This window comes from Lissotriton vulgaris, chromosome 4_1 (genome assembly GCF_964263255.1).
Source record: "Lissotriton vulgaris chromosome 4_1, aLisVul1.2, whole genome shotgun sequence".
NCBI classification, from domain to species: Eukaryota; Metazoa; Chordata; class Amphibia; order Caudata; family Salamandridae; genus Lissotriton; species Lissotriton vulgaris.
This window is the reverse complement of record NC_141691.1, coordinates 774,019,430-774,042,817: the sequence shown is the minus strand read 5'-3', so window position 1 is coordinate 774,042,817 and position 23,388 is coordinate 774,019,430. Positions and strand designations below refer to the sequence as shown.

Here is a 23,388-nt window from a genome sequence, read left to right as displayed (position 1 = left end):
GATGTTTTGAATGGAAGCATCTAGCGGGTCGATATTGTGGTTAGCACAGTAGATGACAAACCTCTTCCATTTAGCCACATAACAAGCTCTGGTAGTGGGCTTCCTTGCCTCCCGAATGATGTTCATGCAATCGGGAGGAAGATTGAGGTAGCCAAACTCTAGGACTTCAGGAGCCAGATCGCCAGGTTGAGCTGTTGCGGATCTGGGTGCTGAATGTCGCCATGGCTCTGCGTCAGAAGGCTGGGAGTGAGATGAAGCCTTTGATGCGGTACCACGGACAGTTCCAGAAACGTGGTGTACCATGGTTGGCGAGCCCACGTTGGAGCAACTAGGATGAGAGTCATTGAGTGCTGCCTGAGCTTGCGTGCCACCAGCGGTATCAGAGGTGCTGGGGGAAAAGCGTACGCAAATTTGCCTGACCAGTTCATCCACATCGCATTGCCCTGTGATTGGGGGTGTGGGAATCTGGCGGCGAAGCTTTGGCATTTTGCGTTCTCCTTTGTGGCGAACAGGTCTATCTCTGGATGACCCCACCTTTGGAAGTACGGTTGGAGTACTGATGGATGTATCTCCCACTCGTGCATCTGATGGCTGTGCCTGCTGAGCAGATCCGCCATTTGATTGTCCTTGCCCGGGAGATGCTCTGCCATGAGGAAGATGTTCCTCTGAATGGCCCACTTCCACATGCTCTGAGCCAGATGAGACAGCTGTGGAGAGTGTGTGCCTCCCTGCTTCTGGATGTAGTACATGGCCGTCATGTTGTCCGTCCGGATCAACACGACTTTGTTGCACAGATGTACTTTGAACGCCTTCAAGGCCATGAAGATTGCCATCAGTTCCAACACATTGATGTGCATCTTCCTTTGCTGTAGTGTCCTTAGTTCCTGCACAGTGTAATGGAGTACATGCGCTCCCCATCCCTGGAGAGAGGCGTCCGTCGTCAGGATAATCTGTGGGACAGGCTCTTGGAATGGTCGGCCCTTGCAAAGGTTGTGTGGATTCCACCAATGCAGAGAGTTGTATGCCCGACCGCTCACCAACACTAGGTCTGTCAGTTGCCCATGAGCCTGAGTCCACTGACGTGCAAGGCACTCCTGAAGCGGACGCATATGTAGTCTCGCGTGCGGGACAATGGAGATGCAGGAGGCCATCATGCCTATCAACTGCATGAACACCTTCGCTGGAAGCGAGTGTTGGGGTCTGAATCGTTGGATCAGCGCCTGGATACTGGCGATTCTCACTGAATTTGGCTGCGCGGTGGCTGCCAGAGTGTTGATTGTCGCGCCCAGGTACTGTCGCACGTGGGCGGGCTGGAGATGGGACTTTGGGTAGTTCAGAGAGAATCCCAGATCGTGCAGGAGATGAATGGTGCGTGACACGTGGTCGACGCACTGCTGTTCTGTCCTTGCTTGAATGAGCCAGTCGTCCAGGTAGGGAAAGAAGTGGACGTGCTGGCGACGGAGATGCGCTGCCACAGTCGCTAGGCACTTGGTAAACACTCTTGGTGCTGTGGTGACCCCGAACGGCAGAACCTTGAACTGGTAATGCTGGTCTAAGATCGTGAATCTGAGGTACTTCCTGTGGGAAGGATGCAGGGGGATATGAAAATAGGCATCTTTCAGATCCAGCGTAGCCAGGAAGTCCCCCTGTTGAAGCAGGGGAAGCACCTGCTGCAACGTGAGCATATGGAAGTGCTCCGAGAGGATGTACCAGTTCAGGGGCCTGAGGTCCAGGATCGGCCTGAGGGATCCGTCCTTCTTGGGAATCAGAAAATACAGGGAGTAAACCCCTGTTCCCCGCTCTTGCAATGGAACGAGCTCTATCGCCCCTTTTTGCAGCATGACTAGAACTTCTTGCTGCAACAAGGTCAAGTGCTCGCCTGACATAGGACAGCTCCTTGGGGGTATGTCCGGTGGAATGGACGTAAGCTCTAGACAGTACCCGTACTGGATAATAGACCTCACCCACCTGTCCGTGGTGATGGACTTCCACGCCGTCAGGAACTGCTGGAGTCTCCCCCCGACCGGTGTTGCATGGCCGGGGGGCAGTGACAAGACGTCACTGTTTGTTGGTGGCGGTGGACCTGGAGCTATTGTTGCCACGTCCCCTGCCCTTGACATTATTGCCTCTGTAACCACCTCTATTTTTGTTGTTATACGAGGCTTGGGTGTTATTCTTGTAATATTGTGTGGACTGGGATGCTTGTCCCCTTGAGGTGCCTCTGGAGTTTGAGCGGCGAAAGGAACCACTCCGAAACTGCTGACTTTGTAAAGCCCCCATGGACTTGGCAGTTTCCGTATCTTTTTTCATTTTTTCCAGTGTGGCATCCACCTCAGGGCCAAACAGGTGGTCAGGATTCACTGTCTGATTCAGTATCGTAGTTTGGATGTCGGGTTTGAACCCCGAAATTCTAAGCCAGGCATGGCGTCTAAGCAGCACACTAGTATTGATAGCCCTGGAGGCTGTGTCTGCCACATCCAGTGCACATTTGATGGATGCATTCGTAATGAGTTTACCCTCCTGAATCAGCATCTCCCCTGCCTCCTTGTATTGGTCAGGCAAGTGTTGCAGTATGGCCTCTAATGTGTCATAATGGGCCCTATCATAACGTGCAAGTAAGGCTTGGGTGTTAGATATTCTCCAGATATTAGCTGCCTGTGCAGCAATCAGTTTGCCCGAGGCCTCAAAGATCTTGGACTCTTTGTCTGGGCAGGGCCGTTTCTGCCATTAGGCAGGACTAGGCAGCCGCCTAGGGCGGCAAAAAGGTGGGGGGCGGCAAAAAACATGCAGGCAGCAGCAGGACCACGAGCCAGCAGTGCACCACGAGCCTCGGAGCCTGCAAACTGTATATCCCATTCCAGGGTCTGTTCTGCTAGAGCGGACTTGCGTGTGGATGTGACCACAAGTGAGTAAGAAGTTAGAACATCATCATTCAGGCCTGCTGCATGTGACTGCGAGCATGCAAAATATTTGTAATGAGTCCTTACTTGTAATTTTAAAAGAGGCCTGTGAGTGAGTCTATGAACTCATCTCGGTCCTCACGGCCCCATAGACGGGCGCACAACTGTGAGGGATATTGTTGTTGGCATGGGTTTCATTTGTTTGTTGCAGCAGCAGGCCCTAACCCTGATTATACTTTTTAAAACAAAAGCCAGGAATGGAAACATGGAGGCAATAAGGCGAAGCTGCTCCTAGCTGGCACTAAAGACGTGCGTGGAGGCATCCGAAAAAAATAAAAAGAAGATAGCGAGCCTCTGAGCAACAAGCTTTGGCAAAGCCAATGGAACTGATGTTAATGTGCAAATTATTTAAACTGTATGTGTGAGTGCCTGTGCTTCATGCAATGCCAGACCTATTTGTTTAGCCAATGCTATTATATTTTAGATTCCTGGGCTGTTTGGATAGAAGTTTTTGAAAATATGTGTGTGTATGACTCATGCACATTTCCTGACAGAATAGAGCAAAGAAGCCTGATGCACAGAAAAAAAACGATTTTCTTTCTGTATGCAATGCACACATAAAATGAAAAACATAATGTGCAAGAATTCCCTGTGCTTTTGAGATGTACAATAATCCGTCCTGCATTGCAATGGAAGCAGAAGTGGTGCATTAAACATCCAGTAGCAAGAGGTAGGAGAGGGAAATTCTCCGGGCTACTCTGTGGATATTTTGTAGACTTGGCTACAATAGGTCTTTCCGAAGCTGCTGCGTTTAGCCAGACCTAATAAATAAAATAAGGTAGACATGGAGATATTGAACCAATAGGGCTTAGAGAGTAGTGATTGGTGCAAAGGGTGGGCAGAACGGTGTCCCTGGAGATCTCACATGATTCGACCTTCTACCAGAGCTGGGAAGGGTTCGCTCTGGCTGGTTCATCTACAATGATGCTGAGAGAGGAAATGTATGTAGTAGCGTCTGCTGCCTATACAGTGTTCTCCAGGTACATGGAATAATTCCTCTAGCCTGGATGACGGGGGGGATAGAGATCGTAGTAAAAGGGAGGGGGCGGCATTTTTCAATTCTCGCCTAGGGCGGCAAAACACCTCGAAACGGCCCTGTGTCTGGGGGAGGAGCGTCACCAGTAGTTTGAGAGTTCGCCCTCTTCCGAGCGTTGGAAACGACCAGGGAGTCCAATGGCAAGTGTCCCTTGATATATGTAGGATCCGTGGGCGCTGCCTTATATTTCCTGTCGATGCGAGGGTTGACCACACGCGCTCGGGTGGGCTCCTTGAAAACCTCCGTTGCATGTTTAAGCACCCCCTTCAGCATCGGTAGCGTTTTGACTGACTTTTCGGCTACCGAGAAGGTGTCGAATAAGAAGTCCACATCCACGGGGTCCGAGTGCAGCTCGACGTCGTGGTTAGCAGCAGCTCGCTCTACCAGAGCATTGAAGGCCGTCGAATCCTCAGTCGGGGACGTCTTGGCCGCAAAAAGTTGAGCGTCCTGACCCGCCTGCGGGTCCTCCAGGTCGCCTCCGGCGGACCACGGAACGTGCTCCTCCTCCGGATCCGAGTACGCCGGATAGTCGTACTCGGCATCCTCCTCGTCCGCACCGGCTGCGGCGGAATGCGTCGGCGAGTACCCCAGGGTTTGTGGGGACACAGGTTCCACCAAAGCCGAAGAGCCCTCGGAGTCCCTTTTGTTTTTGAGAGGGATCTTAAAATGTTCCAACGCCGGCTCCGTCGTGATCTTCCTTTTGAGGAGCGACAGTTTTCCGGTGTTGGCGTCGATGGTTACCTCACGACGTTCCTCTTCAGCAAGCGGTTGGAGTCGAAGCTTCGACACCACCAAGGCCGCTTTAGGTGCCAATACCTCCTTCGAGGGTCCACTCTGTTTCGGCGCGAAGGCCTTCGGCGCCGACTTGGGAGGAAAGGTGAAACGGATAGGCGTCTGCTCCTTCGCAGGCTTAGGCGTGGGCTTTGGCGCCACAGTGTCCTTTCGAATCCGCTGCAAGGATTCCGCCACCTTCTTCGTCAAGGCCGGAGAGGGCTTGACCGGCTCGAGCGACTTTTCGGCATCGAGAGCCCGATCACCCACATGCGCCTTCTTCGGGGCCGACGCCCCATGGCCATGCGCGTCGTCGCCCAGACGCTTCTTCGGAGCCGACTTCGGGTCCACAACCCCTTTCGGAGCCGACGCAGCCGCGTCGGACGATTTCGCCTTCGGCACCGACCCCGAGGACTTCGGGTCGGCCATCTTGGCGTGGCTCTTCGAGTCGGCCATTTTGGTTTTCTTGGAAGTTGACGCCTCCAGAACCTTCTTCACCAGCGCAACTTTCACTTTCGGTTTCGCATCCGAGGGTGCGTGACCAGTTGACTTCACTTTCGTTTTCTTCGACGTAAGTGATGGGTCATAAATGTCCGTGACCGGGCCCGGAGGCGGGGACGTAGGACTCATAGTTAGATCTTGGGTAAGGCCCGAAGGCGATCCCTCGACCTGGGCCGTAGGAGGGGTGATAACCCCAGAGTCTGGTTGGGGATGCTCCTCCTCCGAGCTATCACCCATAGTGGCAAAAGCCTGATCGTCGTCCCCTACCTCGTCGGTGACTTCGTCAAAGTTCTCCGCACCCTCGTCGTAGGTTTCCCCTTCGGATGCGGGATTAGAGTCCGAACCTTGCACGTCGTCTTCTCCCTCGACAGATTCCTGGAAAATGTCATCTGGTGGGGGCGCCGTAGCCGATAACTTAGCCTGGAGCCTATTGGCCCGACGAATCTTTAAAGTCTTCTTGCTCCGGAACTTCGAACACGCCATGCAGGTGTCTTCGCGGTGATCCGGCGACAAGCAGGTATTGCACACAGGGTGCACGTCGAGGTGTGAATATTTAGAGTTACACACCGGACACTTCTTAAACGGAGTTCGCTCCATAGCAAGAGTGTAGTGTAGGCCCGTCCGCGTCGAAAGCACGTGGAAGGGCAGCAAGAGATCGGAGCTGAGAGTCAGAAAGAAAACCCGTACGCAACTATACCGACACCCAGCCTAAAGACCTTTTGGTCTCGAGTCTAAGTTGAACAACTATCGGTTCCGACAGAGGGAACCTAAACACATCCGAACCCAATGGCGGAAAAAAACAATCTGGGGATGGAGGCGATGCCCATGCGCACTGTAGTCCAGGGGAGGAGCCACCTATCTCGTGATACTTCGAAGACTCTTCCAGGACAACAATGTGCAATCATCCGGACCCAACACTAGGTGGCGATCTATGCACAGATATGAATTCAGCAGCCCACATGCCTCGAACATAGGTCTCTAGTCTGTGGGTGTTAAGCATTTACATTCTGCCACAAGGAAGGAAAGCTGCCTGAAGCTGGCATCAGAACACACTCCCAATCGGAAGCATATATCACAATTTACGTGACCCTTAAGCAGTGCCTGAAGAGCCTTGTAGGGACCCATAGAGGCCAGCCTATGATGACGATTCAGAAAAGGGGGTGGTGATGAACAGAGTGTCTGAATTAAGCAGACCACTCTTACCCAGTCCAAAGATCAGGGCTTGATCCATCACCGTTATTTATCTCACTGCACCATCCCAGCTCAGAACCTGGCTATATGCAAATCAGTCTGTCCCTGGCCCAGTGCATCATGGGAACAGGGCATACTAAACTACCAAGCCAATTCTTCACCAGAAAGGAGACAAGCTACCGGGGACCGGTTTCTGGCATTTCAGCCGTCTTCGGCCCGGCTTGCTTGAATCCGGATGGTGCCGTGAGGAAGAGTATACTCAGATGTGAGTCCCTTGCTCATTGCACCATCAGGATTCAAGCAAGCCGGGCCGATGACGGCTGAAATGCCAGAAACCGCTCCCCGGTAGCTTGTTTCCTTCCCAGTGTAAGAATTGGCTTGGTAGTTTGGTTTGCCCTGTTCCCATCATGCACTGTGACAGGAACAGACTAATTTGCATATAGCCAGGTTCTGAGCTGGGATGGTGCAGTGAGCTAAAAAACGGTGTTGGATCTAGCCCTGATCTCTTGACTGGGTGAGAGTATTCTGCTTAATTCAGAAACTCTGTCCATCACCACCCCTTGTTGTTAAAGCCTATGATGACAGCTCTCGAGTGCTTAGAGCAGAGCAGTTCATAAAATGTGCCTTGCGAATGTAAAAGGGCCACAATTTAGATGTGTGATTTTATTTAACCCTAAACAACCCCATTTCAGGACCAGACCCATGGGACTCGAAGCAAAGGCCTGGTGAAGTTCAAAGAGCCCCAACATACTTACTAAAAATCTGGATTTTCAAAGACGAGCTCAGGCCACCATATTATTGCAAATTATTTCGAGCATGGTGCAACTTAATTTAATTATGAAATAGTTTAAAGGGGGTTGTATCAATGGCGCGTTTCCCCCCTCAACCATGTAAGTACATTGCTGCCAAAAGACATCACGATCCGTTGGAGAGGTTCTACAGGAGGTTCCAATGGGAAATTCAGACCGTAAAGATTTTTTGGATTGAAGGCGACAACTGAAGCTTATTTAAAGGAATTCCCTTAATATGTTTCAACAGGTTGTTTGGGCAACGCAAGGGTGTAATAAATTGTGCATTATCGCCTGCTTCATAAACTAAGAGGAAATGTTGCATGGGAATACACTTAGCAGAGGATTACATTTTCGTTTTATAAATTCGTAAGCAAATGATAAAATTACTACCAGAAGTTGATTTAACAATGCAGAATCAATGTTTTAACTCAAAGAAGCCAAAGAGCTGCAAACTAACACTACAAATACATTAAAATTGAAACAAATAAGTGAATTGTGTATCCATGATTTATAGTCTTCACTGCAACCACTAAACATAACATTAGGCAAATGTTCCTGTGTTTATGTAAATATTTACCAGGGCTCTTCAGAATATCCAGCACACTCCCTTCTTTTAAGGTTTTTGCAGGTTTAAACGGGCCCGCGTATTGCTCCTCGTCATTCTTACTACTAGTACTATTTAATACAGCATCCTTAGCTGAAAATAAACAAAAACATTGTTAAAAGAAAATAATAGTTCGGATTTTTCAAGTGTACATTCTAAAGTGACTTCTTACTATCTAAATGACACTACCATACAAAAACGGAGCTACAACTCTTTACTGGTTGATGGAAAATCATGGTAATGGGTAGAAGTTCTCCCACATTACAAGTGTAGATGTGCCTTTACAAGACTGGCACTAGCTAATTTAAAGCTGACTGAAGAAATGCACCATAGACTATATATAATTCCAACCAGAAAGCATGTAGACTCGCAACTTGGACCTTGATGGAAGATCTGTAAGTGGTTTGTCCGCCCATCTTAAATGTATTGAAAGAGCTAACAAACACTGTTAATGCTAATAAGTCTCACCCTAGCATACAAGCGAGACCGAATGGCATTGCCAATGTTTGTATTGTATATTTATGGCTAGATTATACAATCTTAATACAGAGCTAATGCACCCAATGTTTACTACTAAACATTTATTGCACAGATCAATAAAATCTTAATGAGATTAAAACTTATGAGGGCGCAAACTATTTGGGCACTCATTTCGAGTCTGTCAAGACGAAAGTGTGCTGGTACCTCAAAGTTATAGAGGACGTGACGAATAGGATATTTTCAGTTTTGTACATATTTACTTTGATATGTTTGTATTTTGGAGCACTGTAAAGAATTAACAAATAAAGCGCAAACTTATTTTGTTAATAAAAAAGTTTTAGAATATTCTCACATTATCTTGCCTTGCTTTCCTAACTGTCTAGAAAGCAGTTTTTGCCAGATATTCAACTCTGTGGTCTGAGGGCTGTACAGACGGACGTGCTTGTCTGTGCTTTCTTGCTCCAACCACCTATACACCAGCAGCTAAGGAAAATTATGTCTGCTACTCAAAATACATTTAGTATAAAAAAGAGACCGCAAATGCAATTTTTTATTTTTTTCAACACTTTCATGTTCATTGTTGTTGCTCGTGAGGGGCTGAATTGGGAGGACTGATTTATTCGAGGACATAATCAAACATCCTTGGTTAATGTGGTTAGCCGGGAGCTTCCCTCAAAAAATAAAGCAGGAGATCCCGATTTAGAAGAAGTGTAAACATTTGGCATGAGGCCCCGAGAGTGCTATGGTCAGGAGAGGACAATGATGCACAATAGTGTGCTCCACAATGAGTATTCCACAGCCATGCATGTGCTACAGCCCTGCAGGCATGCCCATGAGATGTGACCAGATATGTCTTGCAGGTAGTCTTACAGATACTTTGAGCAAGGGGATACACACAATGCGGCCTGAGCGGTTTAGCATGTGGAAGTGTGTGCTCATAAACTGATATCTGGGAGAGGAGTCCAGATCGGTCTGTTACATTGTAGATAACGAACACACTGAAGCGTCCCAGAAAGTGTAAACTGTAGCCCTCCATTTGCATTGGGTAGCAGGAAACAATAATACACTAAAGTGTGCCCCAGTCTTTCCCTGTAATGGTTTGAGTACTGCCCAGTGGAAAACCCTCCCTACCGCTCAAACAGCTAGGCAGTTAACTGAAAGGAATAAACCCACCCACGGCCTGCTCACACTTTTATTCTTCCAAGGTTGAGTACTGAGTACTAAAAAGAACTATGAATCATGTGCCTAATAGACTAATCAATTCAAGGTTTGCCACGATTATATAATTAACATTACAGGTGGGTATATCTTTTTTAATGTGGGTGTGTCCAGGCGTTTTCGCCTCCTTGCAGGTTATAGAACCTCCAAATTTGACCAAGTTCATATCAACGAATCATAACAACTGTACGCACTCTTTGAACACAGATCACAAGAGTAATTTTTCTAAGGTCCTCTGATATTGTGGGCACTGTACACTCTTCCAAGACCATCTGGCATATTTTGATACCCGACCAACACAACCTCAACATCATCTCCTACGCTGATGACACTCAACTGATCCTCTCACTCACCAAAGTCCCTAACACCGCCAAAACCAACCTACATGAAGGAATGAAAGAAGTAGCCGAGTGGATGAAGCACAGCCGTCTGAAACTGAATTCAGACAAAACAGAAGGCCTTATCTTAGGTACCTCCCCCTCCGCCTGGGACGACTCTTGGTGGCCAGAGGCCCTTGGAAAAGCACCCATCCCGTCGGACCACGCACGAAACCTGGGCGTCATCCTGGACTCCTCACTCTCGATGACCAGACAAGTCAACGCCGTTTCATCATCTTGCTTCAACATTCTTCGCATGCTCAAAAAAACATTTCGCTGGATCCCCACTGAAACTAGAAAAACGGTCACCCACGCACTGGTTACAAGCCGCCTGGACTACGGAAACACCCTATACGCCGGAACCACCGCAAAACTCCAGAAAAAACTCCAACGCATCCAGAACGCATCAGCCAGACTCATACTAGACATCCCGCGTAAAGACCACATTTCTGGTCACCTGAAAAACCTCCACTGGCTCCCTGTCAATAAGAGGATAACATTCCGCCTCCAAACCCACGCACACAAAGCACTTTACGAACTTGGACCCGAATGCCTCAACACACGACTTTCCTTTTACACCCCCTCCCGCCAGCTACGCTCTTCCAACCAAGCCCTTGCTGCTGTACCTCGCATCAACAAAACCACCATGGGAGGAAGATCCTTCTCCTACCTGGCGGCTAAAACCTGGAACTCACTTCCCATTCACCTTCGCCTCACTCAGAACCACCTAGCATTCAGAAAACAACTTAAAACCTGGATATTCGACAAGTAATTCCCCACCCTTCTCCAAGCGCCTTGAGACCCTCTGGGTATGTAGCGCGCTATATAAATTAATTGACTTGACATATGACCTTGAAAAATAAATTACACCCAGTTAAAAGTTCATATGATTTTCCTGCCATGTTGCCTATAAATCTTAATGGGGAGCAGACCAAAGCTCTGGATGTAAAACAATGAGCACAGTGCGCTAACAGGTGATATCTGCAGGCCATGGTCATATTATACCAACTTTTCACATGTGTGGGTTAGTTTTGCCAGGGTGCTCACAGAAATGAACTGGTGCAAAAAAGATTTGCATAATCTAGCGCAGCACAATAGGACATACAATATTGATGAAGTTCAGAAAGCATCAGTGTAAAGGAATTTTACAAGAATGAAATAGTGCCACTGCACTCACTGTGGTCTGGAATGATGAGGGGTAAAGTTAAACCTGCACTGTGAGCCTTGGGAAGCGCAAGTCCACAGAAAGAGGACTACCAACACACCTGTATCCTGGCGATGTCCACAGAATGATAAAACTACTGATGGGTCAAACGTAGAAAGTGATAAAAACACCAATAAGAACAAAGCAACTGAGACCGACTTGAAAGCCATCTATTCTTGAGCAAGGCTGGACTCAGTGGATTATTACCTACAATGCGGTTTGTAGCGAGAACGCAAAAAGGTATGAAATCCGCACCAGCAATACTAGAATGACACCTGTAGGGGCATCACACTGCTTCTAAAAGCAAACAATAAGGCCATGTTGCCTGGAAAGTGTGACAAAGTACAGTGCCAAAGCGTCTTAAAGCCATGAAGTGCCAGGTTCAGTAATTAAGTTTTGGATCAGGCTTTACATGTTAGACTAAGTGCTCCTTTACAATGAACAGGCCGCAACTCTGGCAGGTTCTCAAAAGGTCATTTAAAGACACTGGCATTTTATACAATGCAAACTCTCTGAATGGAAAAGCAATGAATACCAAAAAAAGCCCATAAAGCTATCAACTTTGTAATTATTCAGTTAAAATCTGCATATTCTTCAGTTAGGAAATGCCACCTACCTGGGCTAACTATCATTGATGCAGGTTTCTTTAGTGCGATGGACGGATCTGCAGATTTCACACTAGGAATACTAAACGTAAAGCCAATCTGTGAAGGTGAAAAAAAAACAGCAGTGAAGAGAGCAGTGCAGTAGCGCAGATAAAATAATATCTTAGTGAAAACACACGATACACATGTTCTTTTCTAAATCAGTTTGGAAATTTCAATACCAAAAAGCTTTTCTTGTACTGAAACGTTTGGTATGGTCAAATACTTACAGGTGAACCGAGAGGTGGCGCCTCTGTCTCTTTAGACTTCATAATTGGAGAAGAGAATGTGAACACAGGACTACTATTTAACGAACTAGTTGGCGGCACCTGCAGAATGTTAAAAGCAAAACAAACTTCAGTGATGCCTTTTTAAGCAGTTTCGTTCAGCAAAAAAGAAGAAAAGTTGCAAAATAAAGTATTACTCAATGACTTGCAAATTAGGAACAGGGTAGCTTTGACTGGTTTTTCTATTGCCTCAGACACCATGTATAATCCAACAATAACGTCAAAGATGTATTCATTCTTTAAACCAAAACCAGTAAAACATGTGAACATTTCATCCTCAGTACAAAAACTACAGCAGATGCAAGGAATTAATACTCCTATCCTTGGAATAGTTTTACAGGATCTGGAGCCTGGCACTGGAACGATTAACGATGCCACATACAGATGAACCCTCTGTGCTTGAAGTGGACTTCCACCTTGTTCTGCCTTTCCTGATGGTAGAGTACTGTTTCCGGAGGGCAATGAAGGGGGCCCATGGACTTTATTTCAGCTTCTGGATAGCTGTTAAGTGTTCAGCTGCCTTACAAGTATCTCTGGATATGCTGGTGGGCTGTGTAGGCAAAACCCTTTTCAATAAACAGGTAAACCATAAAGTAATTGTGGGAATAATCCCCAGCATTCAGTAAAAATCAGTCCTGGAAGAGAAGAAACTACCATAGATGTATATATTATGAAAGCCTTCAAATTAGCTGTGGAGCCTTGCCAAACATAATATAAAGTCATTTTTAGATCGAGCATGGGCAGCGCATGCGCTGCGAGGCATGCAGTAGTCGGTAAAGGGGCTATCAAGGACTTTGAACACACCCACCGCAATTGGTTGGTTAGTTGGGTAGCTTTTTAAAATTCACTTCTCTCATGGTTTACGTTTGTGCATCTGTCCCGCCTTTCAGTACTTGGTTTCCTCAGAGCGGACATTACCAATTTATTCTTTTCGTTGGCCAGCTGTGGCCATCTCTCGACTACTTGCTGGCACACCCTCCACCCATCCAGTCATGCGCAAATGCAGCATCCATCTAACTTGGTATCAGCAGGGGGAATATTTAGGCCCTCTTCTACAGGCCACTGGCCTGCCGAAGAACGTCATGAGATCCGGAGGCAAGATAAAGATTTAACAGGTTTTAGCAATGCAATAGGTTTCCCATTACTGAAAGTTTGGCAAGGCATGAAATACAGACCGATATTTTGGGATGGCAAGCAGCAGATGTGAGAACCTGCAATTTATTTAAAAATCTAATCTGAATTATTAAAAAAGATTGCAATGCAATAGTCAATTTTTGACATAAGTGCAGAAATTACCGATTTCCGCAGGTCAAGAGGAATAAAAGGCGGGCTTTCCTAAGAGTTTTTAAAATGAAAAAACAGGACGAAGTTATGGAGTTTACCTTGGCCTTCAAAGGAAAGTTTGTCATAGGAAGCCAAGGTCCAAAGTACCACCAGCAGGTACTCGTTACCTGTCCTGGGGCGTCCAGGTGCTTCGGGTTGATAGCTTTGTGCGCTACGCTAGTGGAAATAAAGGGGCCACTTAAAAAAAGGCTGCAGAGGGGGACTTGGGACCACTCCAGGAGGCTGGGAGCAAGGGGGCACAGCCAGTTCGTTGGTACTAGGGCACTCTGGTTCAGAAGAGATAGGTCAGCTGGTCGCTGTGCTTCGAAGGACCTTACGGTTGCCAGTCTCGCTAGTTGAGGGTGCAAAATCAGGACAGCAGGGCCTCTCTGGAAGCGGGTCTCTGCAGTGCCAAAGTCCCTTGATGGCTCCTCTGTCTCAGTGTTTGAGTTCATACTGGACTTAACCAGGTCTGGTACCCCGGTTATTGGTGCTGTGCAGCTCGGGTTGGTCCTTGTGTCCTCACAATCGGTTGGGGGACAGATCTGACCGTCAGGAGAGCAGGTACCTCTTCCGGGAAGGTGGTGGTGTGGGGGTGGGGGGCTCCTGCCTCGGGCTGGCCGTAGAGCAGGAGCATGGTAAACCAGACTTTCTTCAGCGACTGCGCACTGCAAGGGAGTAGCTCCTCTACTTCAAGGGAGATTGCTGCCAATTTTCAAAGGGCTGGCAGTCTACCGGGGTTCTGAGTAGTTGCTCAGCTGGAGGACGAGTCACTCGGTCACAATTGTTGAAACTGTTGCAGGCAGGGTTTGGAGCCAAACATCCACAGCAGTCTTCAGGTCTCCGTCTCTTGGGGATCTTCTTTGCCCTCCTCTTCAGGATACATTGAAATCGAATTAAGTTTCTTGCATCAGGGGTGCCCTAAACACTCAATCCCTGACCTATTGAGCCGAATTTCACCAAAAACCAAGCTGGTGGAACTCTTGTCTTCGTGTTCACATAAGGTAGCCCACCTTAGGGGTGATACTACCCTGATAAGGAACAGGTCTCTTGACTAGATAATTTTCCTGCATGTCCTGGTGCCAAATGGGTCTCGGGCATGGGGCATCTCCCACGTCTGGCAGAAACCAGGGGTTGCATATCAAAGGCGGCAGAGGTCTATGAAGCATCCTGACATGATATGCCGATTACTTAGCCATCCTGTTCTGGAGGAGGTGACAACACATCTGCCCAGAAGAGGTATTGTTTCTGACCTCAGAGAGCATGCTCTGACCTCCTGGGGTTCAGAAACTAGTCTGTGGTTGCAGTCTGGTCAGGACCAGTCACCCAGTAGACTAGTAGTCTGTAGGTTTTTAGGGGGGAGGAATCAGTGTGAACTTATTAATACGTGAGTTTGCTACCAAATATCTTTGGTTTCAGTGAAGCAATCATGCAGCTTGGGAACTCGTAATAACCAGTGCCCAGTACATATACTCAAGATGGATTCCCTGTTCACTGGCAATGTCCAAACATCAACATGGGCATCACAGGGGGATATCTGCTCATGCAGATATGTCCTCACATGTAATATAATGCACCCTGTCTTGGCACAAAGGAGGTCTGCCATGTTGTGTCTTCATTTTTCTCTGCACCATGTCATGCAGCCTGCAACGGCAGTTTGCATCAGTGTGCGGAGGGGTGTCTAGGGAGGCACAATATCTGAGGGACCCTCCGTATCCTCCCTGCCCTAGCACCACGGGTACAATTTACTAAGGACTTACAGGGGGTTCTATAGGTATTGCCAATTGGGGGGGGGGGACAACTGTACAGTTTTAGGGAAACGGGAACCTGTACAGCTGGAACATAGTGCACTTCTGTCAAAATAGCATCAAATTACAGCCGAAACAACAGTGATTTCTCCCAATTAGTCATGGGTAAGGTGAGGTATGGTGCAAGAGGTCTCCTACATAAATCATTCCTCATATAACTCACAACAGTTGATTTGAGGATTTCCCTTTCCATTCGTTCAGAGTTATAAAGTGCATACAGTTCTTGTTTGACCTCAATTTTATCTTTGGGTTCAATCCTACTTGGGTCGGAGAAAAGATCTCCCCTGTTCACGGCGCTCAATGTTTTTAGGACTCCCGCAAGCCAGGGGATCGCCATACCATGGTCACTTTTAAGGCAGTCTTTTATAATATTTTGCGTTAAAATGGCAGAATTATTCCTCTAGATCCTAATCCAGAATAGAGCTGGTCTAGTTCTAATAAAATCACATACATAGGGGAGGTTTAGTTCCCCATGGCAAATACATTCGGAAGATGAGATTGGGGCACCCAGTATTTTTCTGCAGAATCGACCTTCTCGCTGGATACTTGGATTTTTTCCCAATCCCCAGACCTCAGCCCCATATGTAGCTACGTGTAGGCACTGTAACCTAAAACATTTTAAAATAGCTCTGGTGGCACCTATTTTCTTTGGGCGGGACAAGCTCAAAATAGAATTGGTGGCTTTTGAGAACTTGCCCATAGCGTGGGCCGAATGCCCACTCCATGAGCCGTTCGCAGCGAAAACCAACCCTAAGTACGGGAATGTAGTTATAGATTCTAATTTGTCTGTCCCTATATGTATAGTGTTGAGCTTTCTTTTCCCGGGTGCACATGGCATAATAAAAGATTTTTTAAAATTTACACGCAGATCTAAGCCCTCCATTACTCTTCTAAGGGACTCAAAATGGACTTCACGCATTGGAAGAGAAAATATGATCTTCGGTGTTTTCCTACGGTCCAGAGATATGATCAGGTATATTCAACTGTATGGGATGATACAGAGGATGGCAGGTGTTAACATACCAATGAAGTACCTTCCACGCCCACCATATGAACTCAAGCTCTTGCTTGAAGAAATCTGTGGGCATAATGGGACTGGGCACAGGGCCACAACAGGACAGTTTTCCCCATGACAGGAGTAGTGGGAAGTACTACATTGGCAGTATTCCCAGCAATCAATGAGTCAGCTCTTTTCCCCAGAAAGGAATGACCGGCATTACTATCAAGAATAATGAACTGAGCCAAAAGTGTCAGGAGTATAGTAAGGGATTAACAATTTACATTAATTACTGCCAAGAAAGAAAAGGAAAAGCTTTGATTCTAGAAAGTGTCATGTGTTCTGGAAGGATTGGCGGATGACAACCTCAACAAAAGAGTCCAAGAATCACACTGGAAATGCATGCAGCTTAGAGACAGAGTGCCCTAAGGTGCCCAGGACCAGCTAGACCAGAAGCTCGATTTTAGAACCTAAGTCGAGATCTTTTCTGACAGAAGATTATAAAACCTGTATTTGACCAGATAAGCAATAAAACGTGGGAAAGTTAAAGCACTTTTAAACAGGCCACCATTAAAAACAAGAATATGGCGATCGGCGGGATGACGCTGCCTCTGTCACATCTATGGCCCGGATGGTGTGCTCCCCTTTCCACTCTTCAGACAGGAATACAACTTCCCCGAGACGGAGCGGATGCGCTACCTCCAAGTAAGCCACTGGGCACTCCAGCTGCAGGTGAGGGAGACAGCAGATAGGCGCTTTCAGCCATACGAGAGATGGCTCCTGTCTCGCACCTCAGACACCAAATTAATATCTGATCTCTATAAATTCCTTCAACCACAATCAGCTCACCTTTATAACCCGGGCAGGGAATGTTGGGAGCGAGAGCTGGGCAGGACCCTGAGCCATAAAGAATGGGACCAGATCTCCTACAGGGCACGCCACTCAGCATACCACACCGGACTTACAGAGACACTAACTAAGGTCACCACATACTGGTACTACACCCCGGAACAGATAAATGAGATGGACCACAGTAAGGATAAAAACTGCTGGAGGGGCTGTGGACACATAAGCACGCTACTGCCCATCTTGTGGGACTGTCCCCTGGTACAGCCGTACTGGACACAGGTGATAGACGATATTGACACACACTTTCACTCTGAATTGCCTAGCTTTCCTGCCTACATTATACTAGGGCTTCCTAAACCCCTGACATAGCCATCTGGCGTCCAGATGGCTATCGCCCTAGGCTCTGCAAAACAAAATATCATAATGCACTGGCGCACCACAACGGTCCCCTCCACTACAGGTTTGCTTCATCGGCTGTGGTGTGTATTGGGGATGGAGAAGATGTCACTTACTCTCGCCGGGGACATAGATCAGTAGGACTAGCTTTGGCAACCGTTCCGCTCATTATTGGTTACTGAATTCAGAGAACTTAACGCCCAAGGTATCTCCGCTTGTTGACTCACTGGACCGGAAGGGGAGGCTTCATGAGGGGGGGGGGGGGGGGGGGGCAGAGGAAGTATGCGTCAAGATCTGGCGAGAAGAAGCTAGAAGGGACAGATTCGAGCACTGGACGAAGGGGTGAGGGGAGGGAGGGGGAGGGGGAGTTTAGGGAGTGGGGAGTTTCGCCTGGTTGGCACTATGTAACACCCCTGGTTTGTCAATGCTGCCATGGGTTAGGAAGATATTGGACTGCTATGCTCACTTTATTAGGAATCCTCCTTACCTCGCCCACGTTTAGGATTGCTGTTGGCTATGTAACATTTGCACTGACTAACTTGTTTTCCAGGTGCAGATTTCAAATAAAAAGATTTAAACCTAAAAACAAGAATAATCCAGTGCAATTCACTTACTAAACATCGTGTCTAAAGTGGAACACAGTGGTGTGATGTCAATGCAAATATTAACTACTGCAAAATCTCGAAAATGTACCTGTGATTACAATCTCCCACCTCCAAAACACATCTCCCCACTAACACTTAGAGCTGCAATATTGTACGTCATACTGTTGGCAACATGGATTGCTCAAATCTGGAGTGTTTTTGAGAACGTTTAGTCTGAAGTAATGATATACTAATTTATCCTAATACTTCTTTCAATATTTTTCATATAAGCCTAATCTATGGCAGCAAGGTACTAAAATGTGGCAAAGCAGTGTGCAAATGTGTAGTGTGATCACATGTAGAAAGCACAGCAAATAAACCGCATGCCTTTACACATCTATAATAAATGCACAAGTACCATATTGAGGGCTGGTTTTGCAACAAGAGTAGATGGCGAAGACGTTGTCTTGGAAATAGTGCCAAAGCTGAAGGTGGGCAAGGCAGAAGTGCAGATAGGCAAAGCGATGTTGGGCAATTCTTGTACATTCATATCCTGCAATAAGACAATTTGTTATTTCAAAACTCTGCAAATATGATGGCTCACTCAGAACCATTAAGCAGTGAGCAGTCCTACTAACTGATGCATAAGAAAATATCAAGGGCCATTTCACTGCTCCACTAAATCAATAAAGTTAAAGTGAATCATTCAACTCACAGCCTTTCCTTACCACATAAAAGTAGCTCATTATGAGCACAAAAGAAACATTATAATAACAGAGAAGTCTCCACCTGCAATTAATCAATAAGTGCTAGTAAAGTCACTGTGAATACAGTCTCCCTCCCAGGAGCAAGCAATCAATAAACAAAAGTTAGACATAAATCCATGAATAAGTTTTAATCAATATTCATATATATATATATATATATACACACAGTTAATTGATTTCAAAGGATATTATATCAAAAATCAAACATATAAGGCAAAATTACAGAACCCCACACAACACAGTCATTCAAAGTCACTCCAACACATACTCAGTCCCATTCGTCCCGATCCTAAAGGATCCACTCATTCAAATTCAATAAAAACACTGGAAGATACAAAAAGGCGACGGCCTACAGTTCTAGATGACCAGGCTGGGAGACAAAGGAGCTCTCCTAAGCACAATGTTGTTATGTCTCCAAATTAGTAACACAATCCAAAGTCAAAAATTATGGCAAAGAACATATAATACAATTAATACAGTGGAAATTTCAGATGGTAAACCAAATACAAACGATGAATAAAAAAAGAAGGTCAAAATTATAATAGGCTTCGCCAGGTTACTGCTGTGGTGGTGCAACTTTGTTTTCCTCATTTGTAGTGTGATTTTGCTGAAACTGTCAGCTCTGTTCTGCATGGTTTTCATTGTTTTTGCTAGGCGCTGCTCCTGCCATTTCTTCCCATCCTTCCCTTCCTGCTTCCTACCTCCTGAAAGCCCTTCCCACCTCCAAGGACTACATATGCCAGGAAAAGACCCTCAGCTCCCTGGTTCTCAGAACAACTTAGGCTTCGTAGACAGGAAGTAAGGAGACAGGAACGCCTATGGCACTCTAGCTGGGCCCCTAAGGATAGAGAAGCTCATAAGGTCTTGCTTAAAAACTACAAATTGGAAGTGATTAAGACCAAGCAAGAATACTTCACGGCCCTCACTTCCTCACTTTCGTCTCCTAGAGAGCTTTTCAGGATCGCTGATTCCCTTACCTCCCTTCAGATCCCAGACCCTGTGGTTGCCTCTCAGGAACTGTGCAACAATATAGCTTCCTTCTTTCAGTCCAAAATTGCGGACATTTACATTGCCCTGGAAGCTCAAAGATCCTCTACCGCTGTGCCTTCGGTGCCCGCTCCCTTGGAGCCTGATGATGCTGAATCATCCCGACCTCAGGATCTGGAATCCTTTCCTCCTCTCTCTTGTCAGGATCTTGAGATCCTGCTTAACAAAACTAAATCTGGCTCTCCGCTAGATGTCTGTCCGCTAAAGATCCTTAAGCAGTGCAGAGAATCCCTCCTTCCCCCACTGGTTGACATCATGAACAGGGCGATGAAGGAGGGCATTTTTCCCCAGCAGTGGAAAAACGCTGTGGTAAAACCTCTGCTCAAGAAGTCCTCTCTTGACCCTGGGGTATTAAAAAACTTTCGCCCCATCTCACTGCTCCCGCGAAGATGTTAGAAGCCCATCTTAATAAACATCTGGCTGCATTCGTGGAGAGCTCTGGCTGTTTGGATCTTTCCCAGCATGGATTCAGGAGGGAACATAGCACCGAGTCTGCCCTCACCATAGTGCTCGATAACATCCGCACTAGGGTCGATGGGGGACAGACCTCCCTCCTGATCCTCTTAGATCTCACAGCTGCCTTCGATACCCTATCTCCCTCGGTGTTAACATCTTGACTGAGGGAGATTAGGGTCCGGGGGTCGGCCCTGGGACTCCTTTCCTCTTTTCTCGATCACAGAGAGCAAAGGGTAATGCTGGGCCCGTTCCTATCTCCATCCCTGTCTGTGCAATGTGGGGTCCCTTAAGGGTCAGCGCTTAGCCCTACCCTTTTTAACATTTATGTGACCCCCCTTGCCAGACTTATTAGATCTTTCGGGATGGAGGTAGTTTCCTACGCGGATGACACCAAGATCCTCGTCTCTCTCTCTCTCCCAGTCAGTTACGTCGACTGCCGCCAATTTTAGATCTTGTATGGAGGCAGTCGGCCAATGGATGATTCACAATTCATTGAAACTGAATGGGAAGAAGACGGAGGTGATGGTATCTGGAGGAAAGGAAGAGATCTGGTCTGCTGAGTGGTGGCCGAACTCACTGGGTGCCTGCCCCGATCCTACCTCCTCTGCAAAAAATCTGGGGGTTATGATTGATCCCACCCTTAGTATGTGCCAACAGGTCAACAGGACTGGTTCGACCTGTTGGGGGATCATCCACATACTAAGAAAAATCAGGCCCTATCTGTCCCTCCAGGCAAGAAAGCAACTAGCCGTCGCACTTTTGGGCTCCCGTCTGGACTACTGCAATGCGCTGTATGCTGGACTGAATAAGAGTCAGCTGCAGCGCTTGCAGGTGGTCCAGAACGCGGCAGCGAGATTTGTTCTCGACTTGCCCAAACGTGCCTCTGCCACCGATGCTCGGAAGCAGCTCCATTGGCTTCCCGTCGGGGATCGTATCCTCTTTAAATCCATGTGTATGGTGTACAAAGCCTTAGCTAAAACTAGCCCTACGGGCATTGGATCTATCCTTTCTCAGTACAACCCCGACAGGAATCTTCGTTCCTCACATAAACTTCTACTTTCTGTGCCTCGTGTCAGGAAGACAAGATGGGGAGGCAAGGCCTTTTCCAATCTGGCCCCTAAATGGTGGAATGCTCTCCCTCTGGAAGTAAGGTCCCGCCCCACTCTACAAGCCTTTAGATCTGCTTTAAAGACCCACCTCTTCACACGCGCATACCTGTAGTGGTGCTCTGCAAACTTTTTGATCTGTTTTGGATAGGCGCCTTGACACCTTCGGGTTTAGTTTGCGCGATACAAATTGCATAATAAATACATATGGAGGTCTCAGCAAGGATGCGTGCAGGAGTAGCGCCGAAGGAAAGCTAATGTGCACCAGTCTATATCCAGCATCAGGAATCCTTTCTCTTCCGCCTGCAGCTACACCAACACAAACCTCCGAGCCCTGGATCCTGGGCGCATCGACGACAAAAGCTGCTGCAGCACATCTCCTGCCAGCACTGCTGCTTCACCTGCAACACCAAAGTTACCAACAACGCCAAAGACACAGATAACACCACTATGTCCACCATACCGACTGATTGCCATGAGAACTCCAGTGCATTCTACTCAATGCACATTTGCACGCCAAACACACCACGGAGATCTGGGACACGATTTCTTCCCTCACACCAGACGTCATCTTCCTCACAAAGGCTACAAGATAACACACCAGGATCAAACCAACGAACACAGAGGTGGAATTGTCATCTAAAAGGACACTATCTGCTGCACGACCTCCCCAGATGAATCTAACCAGATAATGGAGCATCTCAACTTCCAACTCAACACAACCGAAAAAAACACCAGAGGGGCCCTCGTCTACCGACCACAAGGACCAAGCCCCAGCTTTTGCGACGCCATCCTGTACCTCACTGCACCGATTGCTAAGGACTCCAAGCACTACATCTTCCTAAGGGATCTTAAATTCCACCTCAACGACCCCAGCGACACAAACTCAACTGCCTTCTGGACCGCTTGAGCAGCATCGGCCTCATACAACTTGTCACCGACCCCACCCACATCGCAGGACACATGCTCGACCCCATTTTTACATCCAGTAACAGAGTCAAGTACAACCACGTCTCACAGCTCACCTGGTTGACCACTACAGTGTCCACTTTACCATGTCAGGACCTACCAACACTGGCAGCATGCCTCCCAGCACCACATGCAGAAACTGGAAAAATATACTGTAAGACCAGTGGAACAACGATCTCAACTCCCACCTCCTAGACACAACATCCAACCCAGACCAGGCCACGAAGAACTTTTCCCAGTGGATCACAGAATGCATTGAGACAATGCCCCGAAATGCCAGCTGAATCCAAACGACCTGCCAGAAGACCCAGCTAGTTCACCGTGGAGCTGAAATCCAGCACATCACTGCCAGTAACTTGAAAGGAAGTGGCAAATCAGCAAAGAGACTCAACACTATACCAACTTCAAAACAACACTCAACCGTTACCACCGCCTCCTGAAAGAAATCAAGAAGACCGCATAGAAGGCAGCATAAACCAAAGCAAGATCTGTCACTACGATGGAGTTCTCCAACACTGCAGCATCCGAGAACTGCATCTCCCAAGAACTGTGTGACACCCTGGTAGACTTTTTCCACAACAAGATCTCAGTCATCTTTGAAAACTTCAAACCCCAGCCACCCGTCACTTCAGCCTGCTCACACCCACGAACACTAACCCTGAACACCTGCTCACCCATCGCGGCCCTCTCACAACTTAAGCCAGAATCTCCATCATGAACGCTGTGCATTCAGAGGAGCACTCCCAGACCCCTATCCCCACCATCTCTTCAAACTCGGAAACAAGACTATTGGCGACGACCTCAAGAAGGTCCTGAACACCTCCATCACCTTGGACTCCTTCCCTGAGGACTGGAAACACGCAGGAGGCCCCTCCTGAAGAAATTATATGCAGACCTAGCAGAACCGAATAACTGCCAACGCCCTTAGCTGCTCCCCTTTCCAGCGAAGGTTCTCGAGAATCCAATCAACCAGCAGCTCACCAAACAGATGGATCACAAAATCTTAGAACCCTCCCAATCCG

General features: G+C 47.4%; 1 protein-coding gene across 3 annotated transcripts in view; it reads right to left on the bottom strand.

The window, feature by feature from the left end:
* NUP153 (nucleoporin 153) overlaps positions 1 to 23,388 on the bottom strand; it is a 442,622-nt gene that overhangs the window by 59,724 nt on the left and 359,510 nt on the right. For all 3 annotated transcript variants that reach the window (XM_086965112.1, XM_086965111.1, XM_086965113.1), the window contains exons 12-15: positions 18,440 to 18,574; positions 12,008 to 12,106; positions 11,750 to 11,837; positions 7,828 to 7,947 (exon numbers count right to left, since the gene is read on the bottom strand). In XM_086965112.1, the coding sequence (XP_086821238.1) occupies positions 7,828 to 7,947; positions 11,750 to 11,837; positions 12,008 to 12,106; positions 18,440 to 18,574 (442 nt within the window). The remainder of the gene's footprint in view (positions 1 to 7,827; positions 7,948 to 11,749; positions 11,838 to 12,007; positions 12,107 to 18,439; positions 18,575 to 23,388) is intronic.